At 36.7% G+C, this 19878-nt stretch overlaps 1 protein-coding gene across 1 annotated transcript in view; it reads right to left on the bottom strand.

The window, feature by feature from the left end:
- Positions 1 to 19140, bottom strand: part of LOC124281768 (myelin regulatory factor-like) — a 99857-nt gene extending 80717 nt beyond the window's left edge. Inside the window, 1 exon segment of the mRNA XM_046717741.1 lies at positions 18874 to 19140. Coding sequence (XP_046573697.1) covers positions 18874 to 18916 — 43 coding nt within the window. The 5' untranslated portion in view covers positions 18917 to 19140.
- Positions 19141 to 19878: the final 738 nt, after the last annotated feature.

The following is a 19878-nucleotide window of genomic DNA, read 5'->3' as shown; positions in this document are numbered from 1 at the left end:
AATCAAACTTAAAAAGTAATGAAAGTGAAGGTCCTAATTTAAGATGAAGTTAAATGTCAACAAAAACATGACCAGTCCACCTCTCTTGATATCTTGCTCTGTAGTTGTTCAAACGCACAAATATTTTCAAGACTCACTTTGACCTTGACATGAATGTCTTAGTGTATGAAATATGCAAAAATAGTAATAAAGAAATTGCTTATTGAAAAACATTCAAGGGAAGTCTTGAAAGTCTATGAAGAAAATCCAGTGAACTGTTCTTGAGATATCTCGCTGACAACCTTAACATGCTGATATCTTCAAAGTGTCTACGTGACCTTGAAAATTACGTGAAGGTCACCAAAATCGACTGGAACTTGCACCTTCCCTAGATGAAGCTTGGTGTCCAATATGAAGAAAGTGCAGTGAATGGTTCTTGAGATATCTCGCTGACAATCCTTACATGCAGCTTAACATGCTGAAATCTTCAAAGTGTCGCCATGACCTTGAAAATTAGGTGAAGGTCACCAAAATCGACTGGGCCCTGTGCCTTCCCTAGATAAAGTTGGGTGTTGAATATGACGAAAATCCAGTGAACGGTTCTTGAGATATCTCGCTGACAAGGGTAAAACGTTAAAGTCCCCTTGTGACCTTGAAATGAAGGTCAAGGCCACCAAACCTGACTGGGACCTTTCTTTTACTGTGATGAACCTAGGTGCCAAATATGAAAAGAATCCAGTCAACGGCTCTTTAGATATTCCAATTTGTACGTACGTACAGATGGATGGACAGAGCCTAATACTATATCACCCGCTGCGGGATAATAATTACAATAGTTTGTTTTACTACTGATCATTTGTTAGTATCACTGGTGTTGTGACGGTGAAAATCAGATGTTACTGCTAATATTGCTACTGTTGTTACTACTGTTGGTATCTGTTGTTGATTTTTATTGCTATTATTGTTGTTATCATTGTTGTCTTGCTGTATCGGGGATACTAAACGACCTTCCATGTAAAACCATTTTTATTAAACATGTGAAAGATTTAGTATCAAACAAGCGAAATCATTAACTCGTTTAACATTCTGTTTAACATTGTTTAACATTCTGTTTATTACTCTCTAACATAAACTGATAGAAATTGATAGAAACTGCCTACAGTGTGATGACTCTCAGCTTTCCGCGAGTCAAGGCTCAACTTTTCGCGAGTCAAGGAAGGTCTAATACCATTGTGACAGAGGTATTAGCATTGTGACATCATAACTGTAAACCATTATGATGTCATACGTCTAGCGGTATCACGCTAGTGTAATGTTGCTGTAAATATATCACACTGCAGTATCTTCCACGGGCGCGTGATAACACTCATTATCCCATTACTTTTAAATTCAAAACTAAATTATTAAAAGATAATGTCTTTTATTTTGTTACATTTTATGGACATTTATTCAGTTGCTGTACATTTTGACACCAGATATTAGTAGCAACTGGATTTAAGTGATTTAAACAATAGATAGTAGTACTGATTCTTAGGTTCTGTTAGGGCAAGAGTTCACAATCAAAATCCTTCGTAAAATTCATCTCAATATATCAGAGAGTCAAACACACAGCTTAGTAACAAAGATGTCGCCCAGTGTTTACGAAGTGGTTGATAACAACAGGTATGTCACCAGTGTATACTAAATGATAATCACCTGTTACTGATAGCCTTTAGAATGTTGCAACAGATAGATGGAATGTCCATCAAATCAACATTATCACCTGTCAGGTCGTTAACGATATCACTAATCATCCACCTTCCAACGTGATACAGGGTTACTGGAACGTTATCAGTGTTCATGGTGAATGGACTATTATTAATGTTGCAGTTTGAGATGATCCTGCATACTGTTTTTCTTTAAGCCATATTCATTTCTTGTCTTAACAGCTTATCAGTGTACCTTGGATTATATATTTTTTAAACAATTGTTAAAATTAAAAGAATTTAACCAAAATTCTTGCTTTATGGTAAATGTAACCTATTTAATATTTGTTCCACAAAAGTTGAGAATTAAAACAAAAGTGATTAAAAACCTTTACTCTTTTTTTTTTTTACAATAAATGTATCTTAAATTTTAACTCGTACAAAATTCTGGTTAAAAAATAAATTTGATTGATAATATTCTTTTGTAATTTGTTGAAGTTTTTCACTAAGAGTTCATTATCTAAAATGTTTACCTCAAATCGAATATGCCATAATATTTTCATTTCTTAAAACCTAGATTTAGACCACAGGTAATACTTTCGTTCAATAGGTGGTCATTTTTTAGGACAAATGGGTGCAACTATAATTCTATAAAGTACCATACAGTACATAGTTTAGAAAGGTGCAAAAATCTAGTGCTCCGTGAAATGTTTTCATTTCAGCATGAGAGATCAACAATCAGATGGCCCCTAACTTCTTGTGAGTTGAATTGATATGCCCCCATCATCGGGTTTTTTTCTCTTCATCTTTTCTCTGCAGAGGCAGGAGAATATTCTATGAATTTGCTCAGTTATAATTTAGAAAACAACATTTATGTTATTTTTTTGTCATATCTTATTTATTTTGGTGATCTAAAGAAAGAGAATCAGTGAAACAATAAAATGTGAGCTATTCTCAACTTATTTTCTGATTCTAATTTTGACCCGGGTCAGTCAAATATGTCACAACAAAATAATCAAAAAGTGGTGCCTCAGTTCTGTACATGACAAAGGTGTTACTTTACGTCGTGTTTGATAGCAATAACTAGTATTTTGTCCACATTGCCTTGAGGAATGAACACTGAGATGATTTATGAACACTGTTCTAAAATATTTGAAAAAAACCTGTGATCCCACCAGTAAGCCATGCTATTTCCTGTACCTCAAGCATGACCAAACAAACATTCAAAGCCATTTCATATTTAAATTATAAGCTATTCAAGAATTCCGTTCAACTTGACAAATCATTTATCCTACGGGCATGTGGTAATGCATAAGATATGGAGAAAAATACTTGATTGATGTCGTTTATAAATCCACTTGAGTTTCTTCATATCAAAGACAAACGCTTGCGATATGAATGACTTAGCATTCATCATCGGTACGGCGTACAGACTTGGTACAAAGTTTTCAGTGACATACAGAACTACTCAAATAAAAAAAAATTTAGGTGCTAAGGACATCTATTTTCAGCTGATCCTTTTTACATACATTTCCAAATTTTAAAAGCTTCATTTCAGGGTAATAAACACAGCTTTTCAACTTTGTTTTGATGTCCGTAAGGTTGTTGAACATATCAAGCTATATTTCACGCAATTAATGCTGGTGAACAATGTTTTACTATTGTGGTGCCAAATAATAAATTGTTGTCATACTTCAACACTGTTCGGAGATGACATCAAAGAAAACATATCTTTCTGATGTTTGTTTGTTTGTAGGTTGTATAACACAGCACTCAGCAATATTTCAGCTACCAGTATATGACGCTGGTCTGTGAAACTTCAGGTCTGGACCAGACTATCCAATGACTGACGTCATGAGCATGGATATATATACAACTGGTAGATGATGACAAGCGAGTTGGCAAGCATGACACCAGATACTGTCAGTCACCTTTTACATGACAAATTTATGAAACAGTGAGTCAATTTAGTTTTATGCAGCTTTTAACATTGTTTCATCAATATCACGATGGGGGACACCAGAAATAGGCTTCACACAATGTACCCATGAGGGGAATCGAACTCAGATCTTCGGTGTGACCAGCAAATGCTTTAACCAGTAGGCTACCCCACCGCTGCCTTATGAAACATTATGGCAATATGTGTAACAAGTTATGCTACTCGTATAAAACTGTAGCAATGTATTTAGACTTGCAAGTATTATGAAGTCAATTATTTTGTTACATATTATGAATATTATCAAAAATGAGAAAATAATTAAAGGCAAGCTTTTTTGGTTTTTCTTGCCTTAAACATGGCATCATAACACCAAAAGACGACCAATAAACTTATAAATTTTAAAAAGCCAAATGAGTTGTCGAGTTACCCTCTTTATATCTTAACCAATGGGAATCACTGTCACAGTTTGAAGAAGCAGTTCCTTTAGGCTTGATTCAAATTCATTCATTAGTCACTGAAGTTCTTACATTTACACACATTAATCTCATGTAACACCCATCCATTGAAACACTCAAAACAAATAATGGTCACTTTCTCGTCAGTTTTCCCTTACAACTAGTTCCTCCTTCTCTTCACACACAAATCAATACACACCTTTCCACATTTGTTTGGTTCGATTATCTTTCAATTAAATCATTTTCAGAATGTCATCAGATCACTGAGCACAGGTATATAGGTCTCTCGAATCTTCCATTTCTCATGCTAAATTTGACTTACTGGTAAAAACGTGTTGACATTAACAGAACATGAAACATTGCGGATCAATGATTGTCAACTAAAATCACTTTGAGTCGCTAACAATCACTTAATGGGCGCAGATATCAATATTAAATCTCTGTCCCTCTACCCTAATCTCTGGCACACAATTAACGAATGTCATACCTCACCAGCCGATCAATGGGAAGCAGCTGCGATGCTCACAAGCTGCGGATACCTTTGACAAACACAGTTCACTTTCTTGGCGATATTTTAGGGGTCTTGAGACGAGGGTCAATAGCACTTTGTGCCATGTAACGGGATACTGGGGTCTGGGTGGTAATATAAAGCTGAACATGTCAGAAAAACAGAAACTTTGCACGAATTATTGAAAGTACTATGAGTTACAGGTTACAAGAAATTGGGTTTACATTGTACATGAGTGAGTGAGTTTGGTTTTACGCCGCTTTTAGCAATATTCCAGCAATATCACGCCAGGGAACATCAGAAATGGGATTCACACATTGTACCCATGTGGGGAATCGAACCGGGTTTTCAGTGTCATGAGTGAATGCTTTAACCACTTGGCTACCCCACCACCCATACTGTACATGAAATGGGGTTAACATTGTACATGAAATGGGGTTTACATTGTGTGGCAGGGCATGAATTCAGTAAGTCAGCCTGCGGATGAGGTTAATCTCTTTGGTCATGTGGACAAGGGGTTCATCCGCAGATCAGGAGTACACTTTGAATCCGAGACAGCAAAAGTTATATATTACAGTTACAATAAAAATGTTTGCACTTTCATATTGATGTGCATGCATGCATTTGTGTGAGAACCGCCTCCGTGGTGTAGTGGATAGAGAGTCCGCCCAGAGAGCGGAAGGTCGCGGGTTCGTTCCCTGGCCGCCCGTCATACCAAATGACGTTAAAATATGGTACTTGTTGGTCCCTGTCTGGCGCTCAGCATTAATTGGTACAACAAGGACTGGTCGGCTCGGAGTCAGTATAATGTGTCTGAGTGGGGTATTAATGCTTGACTGCGGCATGGTATCTCAGTGGGCTAGCACTATAAAACCAGCTTCAGTCTGGGCTAGTACAAGCAGCCGCACATACACATACACACACATGCACGTCGTCATATGAGCGAAATATACTCCAGCACGACGTTAAACCCAATTTCACCTCACCTCACCTCTGTGTGAGAATGTCGCTAGTAGTCCATGCTAACGCCAACATTTTCATCGTGGTTGCCCCACGATAACACAGTACACCAATTCCGAGCTGAGTTGTACTGTTTATCCCTTTGATGCAAAGAGGCAGGCATGGCAACATCAAGTACCATTTTTTAAAATCTGGTGTGACACAGCGTGGGATCCAAATAACGTTCTTCCCCTTTCCGATCAGACTCTCTATCCACTAGAGAGGTCTTCGGCTTGACGAGAGAACACTTTACCCAAACTAAACTAAAATTACAGAAATTATACTAAAATATCACAGAAAAAATAAATGCTGAATGGTTGTGTATCTACTTCAGATGTGTTATAATGTTTACTTGTTGAATAGTACCTTCATCACCCACTATATAATGAACATCATCATGGGATTCATTGGGATATATCTAAATGAAGAAATATGATCTCTGTGTGCCTTCAGGCAATGTGAATTATTTCAAATAGGCCATTACAATTTTAAGTGTGCCATTAGCATTGTACTACAAGGAAGTTCCTACCTGGTCCTCCGTCACAACCCCAAACACTTTCCAACCAGTTCATCTTTCATGATGTATCATGCATCATTTTTCTTTGACACAAATGTAATAAAACCAAGGGCAGATAACTGTCAAGCATTTGACTGTCATCCAAAAGTTTCATCAGTTGCTTAGTTGGGGTGTCCCCAGCTGAAGTTTTACCAAATTCTCTCCATGACAAACTCAGTTATGACTGATAATTTCAATACACCAAACTCCAAAGGACTGACTGACTGAGTTTGGTTTTACGCCGCTTTTAGCAATATTCCAGCAAGAAGACATCATGGCGGGGGACACCAGAAATGGGCTTCACACATTGTACCCATGTGGGGATTCGAACCCGGGTCTTCGGTGTGACGAGCCAACGCTTTAACCACTAGGCTACCCCACCGCCCAACTCCAAAGGAACTCTTGTACTATTGATAACATCAAAATTTCTACACACCAGTATAGCTCCACAATGATAATGGTGAGTGAGTGAGTGAGTGAGTGAGTGAGTGAGTGAGTGAATGAATGAGTATGGTTTTACACCGCTTTTAGCAATGTTCCAGCTATATCACCGGGGGGGGGGGAGACACCAGAAATGAATTCACAAATATTCTCGTTTTATTCTGGATTTTGTATAAATTGTAACATGAGTAGTTACAGAATGAAGCAATTAAATGGCAACAAATCAACACACTGCTGTGAGAAGCAACAACAGGCTATGAAATAATAAGTAGAGAGTTAAACTGAACTTTTTATCTTTTCATTCATGATTTAGAGGTGGACCACAATGGAAACAACATAAAAACAAAATGCCCTGATTGTCCTAGTTTCTCACGAGTACATCTACACACTACAACAGGCTATTGAAGTGCTAACATGATGAAGACCAACTGAGCATGTCATTCTGTCACTTCCTGTCAGGAAGGAAGTGGAGTCAGCAGCCATTAGCTGTACCCGGTCAGTGTAAGATGTTGAACTTGTTGTGAAATAAGTCGCCTGAGTGTACTGGTATAATTAATCCTTATGTAATGTATATAAATAAAAGTTTGTAAATGAATGTAATCAACTGAGACTAATGAAATAAGTCGAGACGAAATAGAAATGATGTTCAGTCCTGAGTTTAATCACACTCTCTCTCTCACTCTATCTTGAAATGCTCCACAGTTTTTGTGATACAACAGTAAATGCAAGTACGAAATGTGTGACTGTGAGAATATGTGACTGTAAGAATATGTGAATGTGAGTATGAGGATATGTGAATGTGAGAATATGTGAATGTGTTCTGAGCAGACACAGGTGAGCACTGTTACAGCTATATGTGCGAAGACAGCTAATAAATCATCAGTGGGCCCGATTGATCTACACTTTCTGTGTATAATGTCACATGTTCAACCAGATTCAGCTAAGAGTGTTAGTAAGATTCTACTCCACTTGCAGTTTTCTAACATTATCATTGGGTGGCACACTAGAAAGAGATGCACATATAGCACCAATGTGGGGATCGAACCCTGGTATTTGGTGTGAAGTGCAACACCTAAACCACAATGCTACCCTGCTGGCACAGTCTCATATTTTTAGAGGGATTCCAGGACAGAATAGGTCCCCTTTGTCTTGCATTTGTTTTCAGTTTGTTGTTCTGTTTAACGTCAAACACAGCAACTACCACTGACTGACTGACTGAGTTTGGTTTTACGCCGCTTTTAGCAATATTCCAGCAACATCATGGCAGGGGACACCAGAAATGGGCTTCACACATTGTACCCATGTGGGGATTCGAACCCGGTCTTTGGCTGTGACGAACCAACGCTTTAACCACTAGGCTACCCCACCGCCCCCACAGCAACTACCAAGCTATATGACAGTGGTCTGTAAATAATGGAGTCTGGACAAGACAATCCAGTGATTGATATCATGAACATGAGACCATTTAGTTGCCTTTCACAGCAAGCTAGGTTGTTTGGGATCTTTATTCTGATGCAGATCCCAGAGTTACATGTTCTTATTCGCTCAACCCGAAAAGAGTATGCCAAAACAGAAATCACTTTCTGTCACCATCAATGTAAATAAATTATCTACGATATCACAATTACAACCTGTTGAAGAAAAGTTTTAAAAAAAATTCAAAACACAAAAAAATACATCAAATTCCCAGAGGAAATACCAAATACAAATTTGAAGTTTGTGCTCACGAAATACATTTTCATCCATTGATCAGACCTTTTGAAGGGCTGATAATCTGTTCCTCCAACATCCTTTTAGCCTCCCCCTCCAAGTACCATCCAAATCTAGCATCTTAGAATTTTTGAAACTCCACATGACTACTTGCAAACAAATTCTCTGCATCCCTTGTGAAGGCTCATTCCTTCCCTTAGGAGAGTATCCATAATTCCTCTCAGCTTGTTGGTGCCATCTTACTTTAACATGCATGCTTCAGACGAATTAGTCTTAACATTTCTCACCAAAACACTTTCATTTTGCATAACATAGGTCTCACAAAGCATACACAACTCTATCCACTTCCTGTTTTTATTCATTGAGAATGCAATATATTTCCACCATCAAACCTGTTATTTAAATACATACACTCAAAACAGCCCTTATTTGTTAAGAACATTAGTCAGTTATTCAACAACCAATCTGTACTTTCTGCCTGCAGATTATAGCGTCCAGTAGGAAGACAAACATTCCGAGGGACACTCCACTCCAAAATAGCTATGGGCCCTGACAAAATGCTAGTGAAGCGTGTTAGCATCTCCCAGCCGATGATATGGTGGTGATGACTTTGTCCACACACTGGCTGGTTCATCTTGCGCATGCTGGTTATACATACATAGTCAACAACTGCCCTTCGAGAAAGTACATCTTTAAATTTTTAAATTTGATTGAATGTGTTTTACTTGTTTGCAAAGGCATGAAGTATTAAAAACATTGAAGAATTATATATATGGTCCTTTGGTGGTCTTTTAAAATATAGTGAAATATGTTGAACAAAACATTGACAAGTTGCCCACTTCGTAACTAAAATGATAAAAAATTTACTTTAAATTAATTAATAATAATATATAGTTACAAATTCTATTTTATCAATTATTGGGATGAACAGATTGGTAAACCAAGACATTTATGGGTAACTTCCTCAACCAGTTGACCTAATCAACAAACCTTGTGTTAGACTAAATCTTAGTCTCTGAATATATATTATTTTGACATAAACAAATAATTCCTATTAAATTGAAAAGGAGTCAAAATGGGATAAACCTGTTGAAATCTCGCCTTGCTGGGAGGAAGAGAAAATAGGGACTGTGAGACAGACTAGTCTTGTGTCCAAGTCAGATTAATCTAAAATAGGGATTGGGTGGTCAAAATGAATAATCTGGTCATGTGTTATCTTGTTAAGTGGACAGTTCCTCATGCTGTCTTCGGGTGTGGTGGGATAGCCTAATGGTTGAAGCATTTGCTTGTCATGATGAACTTATTCTTCTTAAAAAAATCTGTATTTTTACTTCCTAACTTTTCTCATTTTCTGTCTTATTTTGTTAAATTTCAGAAGTTGGGACTATTTAACATCTTATCCCCGGGTAATATCAGCTGTTATGAGGGGTGGTGGGTTAGCCTAGTTGCTTAAAGCGTTCACTCGTCACACCGAAGACCCGGGTTCGATTTCTGGTGTACCCTGCCATGATACTGTTGGAATATTGCTAAAAGCATCGTAAAACATGATTCACTCATTCACTCCTCATTCTGTCCAGTTTGCTAAGGTTTGATTTTGCCACCATGAGAAAGCTTGAATATTGTTGATGCTCTCGTCTGATTCACTAAAACTGACAAGTCAAAGCTGCATGTTGGGATGTTTTATATCTTGTATAATTCCACCATAAGCTGCAGGTATGACATGATAGCCTGGGGGAATAGTTCACAAGAGTCATGTCAGACAAAAAACATTGTTATTCCTGAAACTTTCTCACATACTCCTACAGGTCCATAAACATAAGCTGGGAAAATATCCTCAGAAATGTATTTTCAGATGAAAACACAAAAATACCACTGCTCAGATTTTATCAACACATTGAACTAAAGAATTAAGGGACAAAATCAAATGACATTCCTTTGAAATGGCATGTAGTTGTTTTTGTTATTTTAATAAATCTGGTTTAACTTTTTAGTGATGCAGTTTATGTTTAAGGCAAAGATATGATGACTTGAAAATAAAACCTGACATTTGTATTTTGTTACATGGAAAACTAGCATGTGATACCAAATTATTAAGTAGACCCTAGAAGGTACCTCATCTTGTGATCAGGGACATGAGAAAAGCATTGCCAGATGGTTGCTATGGGACAATAAGGGATCAAGGTACACATCACTTTTCCACTTTTGAACTTGGTAGCTAGGAAATAGAACTGACAAGAACTGACAAGACATACCGGACATGAAACACCAGGCAACATCTACTGGTACTCCAGAGGAGTGTCAATCAACAAATGCAACACACTGATTTTCCAAGTAATTCAGGGCAGTATAGCATTTAGACTTTCACAATGGAAAGATAATAATGGTTTAAATGTAAAGAACTCTGCAGAAAAAAGTTACATTTCCGCACTTGCTTGATGTCAATGTTTAAAAAATAATTTGTTCTGTTTTCCTTCCAGATGGTACACTGAAGTTCCTGCACCTTCGTTTTAATGAACGCAGCAATCAGCATATAGAAATATTCTTGCTACACAAAAGTGACCTGTACAAAACCCCATAGGCCATATAAATAAGTGGTTTTCTTCATGAACAAAATCCAATGCTGGAACAAGTAACAAAGACACCATATCTATTACATTTAGTTGTATGTCTATTTTATTCTTTACAAATCATACATAGAAATACCAAAACCATTTTGTTTCATGTTAAAATATATATGTTCTTGGAAATTACAAAAATATTGTACCAAAAGCTGTATAAGAAGTAACAAAATATATAATAAACAAATAATGTGGAATGTTTAAAACAAACAACAAATAATTTGAAACAAAACAACAGATAACTGCCTACAATATCACAGACATAAACTATTCAAGAAAGAATTCCCTAATATACTCAAAATACATTGTGGTCCTAATTTCTTTTGAACAGTATATTTGTCTCAGCCACATCATCAAATCCATTTTATTGGAACAGCCTCATTATTTAACTCTTTAGAGAATTATGGAGGCATCCTAGACGGTTTGCGCGACCATCGCCAGCAATTAAGCCGTGTGTCCACACGGTAAACAACACTTCACCAAAAGTCAGCTGACCAGTCAACACAAGTGTGTACACACATCACGCGAACTTTGAATCCTCCTCCTTCTTTCCCTTCCTGTAAGGAGAGTTACGACGCTTACCCACAATGCCGATCTGTCCGTTGAGATCAGGAGCTCTGTATTTCTCTCAACTGAATATGCTTTGATTCAATACCACTGGCTTAACTTGCGGATATTTGGCTTCATTGCTATAGAAATCACTGTGAATGCGTATTGTTTGCTTTCATGATGTGGTGAATAAACATGTTTACTACTGCATGATAGCTTTTATAACTGTTTATAACAGTTGATGGCATAAAGGATAACCCCCATTTTGAAGCTATTTTTAAACCTCAAGAATTTTTAATGTGGATTTGATAAACTGTCTGCGTTAGGATGTCATTGAATTGGTCGAGCACAACATGCAGGTAGAATGACACGGCAAAAAGAGTAAAATTTTGTTTTGAAATCCTGCATTAATAAATTTAAAGCTGGCGGAGCTTGAAAATAAATACTTTGAGTTTTAATTTTAAGGATGAATTGAATAATTGTTAAACATTATTATATGCATTTGTGTTTGACAAAATGAGACAATAGGTTGTAAGATAATTAGACAATGGTTTTCACTATAAGCTGGATGTGGGGGAAAACATCAGTGACAATACTGTGTATTATATTTCCATTTTACTGTATTAAGTGAGTGAGTGAGTGAGTTATTATTTAACGTCACATCGGCAATATTTCAGCCATATCGTAACGAGATTACTGTATTAAACACACAGGACCTATTCGCAATCGTAGCTCAGATTCAAAACTTGACGTCGTCATCTTCAATCTACTTCAATGTCATCTTATACCTCATCCAAAACAAATGTATGTGTGCGAAAGAGTCCAGCATATCTATAAAACAGAATGGCAACATAAACGGTCTGGTTAATTGAGGTCATCAGGCAGGCATTTGAAATTTGAACTTGACAAGACAAGGGGCTAGCTCCTATTGGCGGGAGAACCAATTTATACAAACTATGAGAACTATGTTAACAAACTCAATGTTCAAATATCGATTTTAATTCACACATAGTACTAATCTCAAAGCACATTTCAACACGTTAATTATTCTAAAAATGTCAAAGAATGATTGAACAAGGTTTGACACCCTGTTTAGCAACGTTCCACCAGAAATGAGAGGCATTCATCTTGGTGTTTTCAAAGGCTGATATTTGTCACCAAGCGTACACCACATGTTTATAATGAGTGAGTGAATTTGGTTTTAAACAGGTTTTAGCAATATTCCAGCAATATTCCAGCAATATCACAGTGCGGGACACCAGAAATGGGCTTCACACATTGTACCCATGTGGGGAATCGAACCCGGTCTTCGGCGTGATGAGCGAACGCTTTAACCACTAGGCTACCATGCCGACCCCTCAAATGTTTGTAAGAACCACCACATCATATTTCAGGATATCATAAAACTGAACTCAACATCTAAATGTCTGCATATGTAACTTTGACATCAACGGATGCAATATCAGAATACCTTTGATGGAAAGAATATAGAAACCTTACATATATTCACACAAACGATTTTTTCCCCAGTTTGCCAGACTTATGGTTGACAAAGTCTCAGCATACCCTTGAATGGGCTTCATTCACATGGTACCATTGTGGGTAAATGAACTCAGACTCCAGTATGACAATCAAACACCTAACTACTGGGCTATGTTCAATTGTCCATTTAGACATATATAAGTTGCATCAAAATTTATGACCAAGTCTGTCATGATTACAAGCTTAAAAGATGTGATTTTTCTTGGCTGAATGACAATAAATGAACAAATAATTTGTCTTTCAATTTTCCAAAAGACACATTTTTAAACATGGAATTACTGAGACCATGTCGATACTTGAAAGAACATCTTGCACAGTGCATTAAATTCTGTTCAGGTCCAGCATTGTATTCCACCTGCCCATTTCTGGTGATATAGCTGATGATGTATAAAACTAAACTCACTAACTCATTGTATTTAAATGAGTATAGTTTTATGCCTCTTTTAGCAATATTCCACAAATATCATGGTGGGACCTCATTTAAGACCTATATCAGCACGCCAACAATGTCAAGTGCTTTCTTCCTTGTCGAAGACCGGTCAGCTTTGTAGCAGGTACCGGCTATATATATGGCTTCATAATTCAACTCCTACCTTAAGTATTACTGAAATTAATTCAGACAATACCTGCGATGGAAGCATGCAACCAAAAGCATGGGTCAAGTCGGTAGAATCCGTAAAACCGAAAATACTGAAGTGTTGCCTATGATGTACACATTTTTAATGATAGTAAAACACCTTTTTATTCTTTATCACAACTTCTCAGAGCTTATTCTTGTTCTTCATCAAGTGATCTTTTTCACAATGTTTCTGAGCTTAATCTTACTCCTTCATCAAGTGATGATGAAAAGGCATGAATTAGTTCTGAAACGTGATAAAGAATAAAGAGAAGTTGTTATCCACAAAAGGTGTCATGTATTCATATTCGTCCAACTTCTAAATGCACTTAAAGAACTTTAACAAATAATCAGGCAAAACTGAAACACGACACAACAGGTTTCCTTTTATGTTTTCAGACAAATGACTTCCGAGACAACTGCTGGAAGGTCACAAGGTCTCGAAATTGTACGAAACCATTATAATTTTCAAAAGATACCCAAAGTTTGTACACCATTGTGACTGTTTGATTCTAAATGTCTGGTTGACACGGGGGCAGTGGGGTAGCCTAGTGGTTAAAGCGTTTGCTCATCATGCCGAAGGCCCGGGTTCGATTCCCCACATGGTACAATGTGAGAAGCTCATTCCTGATGTCCCCCCACAGTGATATTGTTTGATGGGCATTCTAGAAGTTGGTGACTCAAAAATGAAACATACAACTTTATGGATGACAACTTCTTATTTATTGCATAGAGCGACGTTTCGATGTAGATTCTTACGAATCTCACTTTTAGCTTGATAACGATGTAAGAATCTACATGGAAACGTCGCTCTATGCAATAAATAAGAAGTTGTCATCCATAAAGTTGTATGTTTCATTTTTGCTGGAATATTGCTAAAAGCAGCATAAAACTAAACTCACTCACTCTGGATGACAGTAGCTCATGTTCAGACAGCGATGACATAAGTCAAAATGGATGATAACTTTGTGTTGATGTCATACCAGCGGCAATAAGGCCCACTGGTTGATGACAATTTGTTTATGTCTAATCTGCACGTGCATTCCGTGTCACTCAGGGAACTGATAGACATTTGTTGCAGTGTTTCAGGGTTTTACATGACACGTGATTCCTGCGTATTTGACGCAACAATTTTGTAAACGACTCTCAAAATATTATCATACGAGTCAAGCTTGATGCAAGTATTATGGATGGCCCTCACAATTCAGTTCAATAAAATCAATTTGATAAGCAAACAATGATATTGTTCGATGATAGTTTGACTTTTACAGAGCTATCATCAGATCGTTCCAGAGAACTCAGAGGAGACAGTAATCCTGGCTGTTTGAATTGAACAATGCTGTAGTTTCATTTGATGGTGTGACATACATAGTTACATACTGAGAATGATTAACACAAAGAAATATTTAAATTTTCATGACTCCCAAATATTGAAAATGACTCCCAAACTTAAATATTGTGAGTCACCATGACCCCCAATTTTAAAAGTCTGTGTAAAACCTGCATATTTTGGTTTAACCTCCAGCACAGAACATGTATAATGTTCTGATACAGGTTCTAGTCCTCTTGTCAAGCAGGGATACAAGAATCTGCATCAAGACGTTGCACTTATAAATAGAAGACGTTGTTGTTAGTCATTACTGTACTGAGTGAGTTTTGGTTTTACGCCGCTTTTAGCAATATTCCAGCAACATCACGGCGGGGGAAACCAGAAATGGGCTTCACATATTGTACCCATGTGGGGAGTCGAACCCGGGTCTTTGGCGTGACGAGTCAATGTGTGAGTTATTACGCCGCTTTTAGCAATATTCCAGCAACATCATGGTAGGGGACACCAGAAATGGGCTTCACACATTGTACCCATGTGGGGAATCGAACCCGGGTCTTTGGCGTGACGAGTGAACTCGTGAGTTTTTATGCCGCTTTAAGCAATATTTCAGTAATATCATGTCAGGGAACACCAGATATGGGCTTCACAAATTGTACCCATGTGGGGAAATGAACCCGTCTCTGGTGTGATGAGCAAACGCTTTAACCACCAGGCTACTCCACCACTCCATATCAGATGATGGCTGTCAAATGAAAACAAAATGTGTAACCCCCCCTTTAATACAGTTGTATATTCTAAAAATATGTTCATTATACACATAAGAAACTGGTATATATTCTCTATCTGTACTGGACTAACATAATGTAATGTGACAGATGGTGTACAATGGTTACCTGGGTCAGAAAACTGGGGTTGGGTACCTGTGTATGGAATTTGAACTTGTCTCCACTCCAGGTCCTGACCTAAAGTATCTTTAATGTATTATCCATATGTCCAGTGCTTGTCCAATAAACTCACCAACATATGGATCAATCACATGGTTATTCTACAAGATGGCATCATGGTTGTTCAAGCTATTAACTTGTCATTATTGGTGAGACAGATTTATTTACAAGTAATCCTGAATGCGATGATCAAAACTCACTCACTCAAAACAGAGAATTTTTTTATTTTATCATGTTCCTTAATATTATCAGTTTTCTTTTTATTTCTTTATTTCATTTTAACCCACATTTCAAACTTAAATCAACCCCGTCATTTATATTTCAAGAAAATATCTGAATAAAAAAATATGCTTATTTTGAACATATTTTTTTTCCTTAGCACTTTTTTCAAGATGATCAAGAGGTCAAAACAAGCCTGGGAGTTAATGTTTTCCTCATTTTGCTTACAGCAATTCAGATTTGAAGAAAACAAATTGTTGTTGCCTCATAGACGAATTCCTGAACCTCTTTAGAAAGCCTGCTAAAGGTCAGTGACATCCAGGAGGTCTCTGGGTTATGCAAGGACCTAATGGATTAAGATGGTATCTCCACTCAATTACCTAAACTACAACCACTATCTTGTGTACCATCTAATGACATAGGTCTGGACAATAGAAACTAACCAACCTAGTGGTCAGTCTCAAGTGAGAGTTATGAGACTGCAGTGGACAATGGCCTTCCATTTTCAACTTGTAAACACCTACAGAAATATTTACATTGGAGATTTTCTGCAACTTTGATGTTTATTATGTGCTTGAAATGAGAGGGACAAATACAGCAGAACGAGGAATAACATGTTGATTTCATTCAATAAATATTGAATATTTCAATTTCACTGTGTTTCGGTTGGATATTTTTTATATGAAGCCTAACATTGCACATTCATTGAGTTATTGTGGATATCTATGGTGAACAACGTGGAAATTCTATGGATTTACAACTTCTTTATTATAATGTAAGCAATGTTTCCCTGTTGTTCATTTCACCAACTTATAAATGCCATTTAAAGAAATGATATCTATGTTGTTAGGCTTACATGTTGATTTCACTTCATCGCGTAATTATGGATAATTATTATAAGGCCAGACATGTTGATTTATAGTAAATGTCTGTAGGATATTTTGTTGTTAGGCCTAAAATCTTCATCTCACATTTGACAAGTGACAAAATAATCTTCATCTCACATTTGTTGTGTAAGGATGGGTATTTTTGTAGTTTAGCCTGACATGTTGATTAGATATCAGTGAATTATTATGAATATTCATGTTGTAAGGCTTACCATATTGAATTCATGTTTATGGTGTTGTTACCTTGCTATCATGAGGCCTAACATTTTGATTTCATATTTTATACTTATGCTGAAAGGCCTGACAAGTTCACTGTATTGAAGTATGTTCGGTGGAATATTTTGTTGTTGTAAGGCCCAACATGCTCAATTTAAGTTCACTGTGTTGAGGAGAATATATTTTGCTGTCAGGTCTAACAATGTCATAGATCTAGTTCTAATGAAAAAATATGGTCAAATAGAAATTAGAAATTCATTGTTTTTTTTATATATTTTAAATATAGCATGATGTGTATTATCATCATTGCTCTTGCTGTGAAATACAAATATGTCTGAAAATATCACCGTGAAACTAAAATCTGTGTTGAAATGATATCAATTAACCTTGCAAACTTAATCAGCTGAATCATATGCTAAAGCTGTGAAATTAGTATAAAAGCTAGTTGTTATCCATAAAATGTGTCATCTATTCATGTTTGTCCAACCTCCAAATGCCTTTCATGAACTCCATATGTTTAAGAACTTGAACATTTTAATTAAAAAAATACTTTCAAAAGGAAATAAAAGCACCAAAACAATCAAGCTATTCAGGTTTTGGATACCACATCCTGTTTCTGGAGAATTAACAAATATTGAAATGATTGTTAAATAATTAAAAAAAAAAATTAGGCCAAGTGTTTGGTTCCTGACCTGATTTTTTCAGGAACAATTATGGCCAGTTCTGTTATTTCAAGGAAATTGTAACAGTCAACTTTCCAACTGAGTCAGAGATGTATGATACAGCTAAATCTTGTTGATACACATTTAGTAATGTTAAAAACACTTACAAAAACTAATGAATTTTTTTTAGGACCATGAGATGATATTAGCGTTAATGATAGAAATTCTGTTGTACTAGATAGAATAAGTATTATACTCCTTTGTTATGGTAAACATTGAAACATTGGATTAATATTTGTTTCAAATATATCAAATATGCAGCAATACATTAATGAACATTGTTATTATTGCATCTGGTTTTATAAAGATTAATTACACATGCATTTAAACAGAAATCAAACTACTGGCTTATTAAATATTTTTATCTGAAAAAAGTCTAAAGGTAAATGCACAAAACCAATTGATATATTTTAACTTCCACTCTAAACAACTAGCGTGAGAGATTAATTGATTAATTAGGAGGTCATTTATCTTTAACAGGTGCGTGATTGAGTTATACCCTCTTAACAGTAATACATCGGAGATTGTTGAACAAACATTTGTATGATATGCCCCATGTGTATTTCACACCCCCATACATCACCCACAGTGTAGACTTCTTTGACTGACAGCAATATACATGTGTATATTTCGCTGTTATTTGACAGGACAACGATCAGAGAGGCGTCACCGCGAGAAATACAAGGCATCTTTTCTATATCACATGATTACATGTTTAAAAACTGATCACACACGAAACTGACAATGTCAGTGATTCATTGCCATGTTTACAAGCTTACGGGACAGTGACAATTATTCTGACATATGATTTCCGCCAGAAAACAAGGCTAAGACGACGTCGGGCCCTTGTGCTTGGCCATGACGAAGGGCTATGAAGTTTTCAACGATGTGGGCCTCGTAAGGGTATGCGATGCTTGCAAAAAGTTTATAAAAGTTACTTGAGAGTAATATGACTTACCAAGAACAGCCTGTAATGCTTGGTCTTCGCTTAAGACATCCATTATTCCACAAAATATCACCGATTTTCAATAATCCCAAGGCTCCATGAAATACCCAAAATCATCACTATGCTTCTACCATCGTGAACAAGTGTGTGTACACCTTCGCCCTGTGACGTCACATCACGTGGTCCGCCGTTCTGTTCACCTCCTCCGTTAGGCGTTCAAGCGTGTGTGTCAGCTTACATCAACGTTTGTTTTGTAAATTATACCGTTAAGTTTGCGATAAACATTGTTTACGGCAGTGTACCACATAAATTACTACATCACAGTCCCCTGTGGATTGGTTGCTTGTGAAATGGCAATTACGATAAACGTTATAACTTGGTGAAGGAGTGGTTTGCAAGTCAGTGAAGGGTCGTTGTGTACATCCACTAGTTTCCGATGTGTCATACCGACAATCTTGATAGAAGGCACACTCCACTATCGTATCAAATGAACACTTCCTAAATCTTATCAGAAAGACCTCATTCACCACAATATACATATAAATTATACCGTTGAACAATCTTCAAAATCAATCAAAATTCCATTTAACCCTTTTTAGCTCCCCGCCCTACCCCCAAAAAAACCCCAACAACAACAAAACCAATAAAACCCCCCAAAACAACAAGCAAACAAAAAACAAATGCAAAATAAATAAATAAGTAAATAAATAAATAAATAATTGGGAACTATAGCTTTACTTTTCAAATTTCATTTTTGTGAGTGAGTTTAGTTTTACGCCGGTTTTAGCAATATTCCAGCAATATCACGGTGAGGGACCCCAGAAATGGGCTTCACACATTGTACCCATGTGGGGAATCGAACCCAGGTCTTCAGCGTGACGAGCGAACACTTTAACCACTAGGCTACCCCACCCCCTCCATTCTGTCAAGTGGCGATAAACGCCATCATAGACATCTAGGGCTGTTTGTTAAACCAATTCTAAATAAGTCCTAAAGTACTATCGGAAATTTATATTT

Source organism: Haliotis rubra, unplaced genomic scaffold, assembly GCF_003918875.1.
Source record: "Haliotis rubra isolate DU_JTF1 unplaced genomic scaffold, ASM391887v1 Scf29, whole genome shotgun sequence".
NCBI lineage: Eukaryota > Metazoa > Mollusca > Gastropoda > Lepetellida > Haliotidae > Haliotis > Haliotis rubra.
Note: the sequence above shows the minus strand (reverse complement) of the source record. Positions and strands in the feature narration are given on the sequence as shown.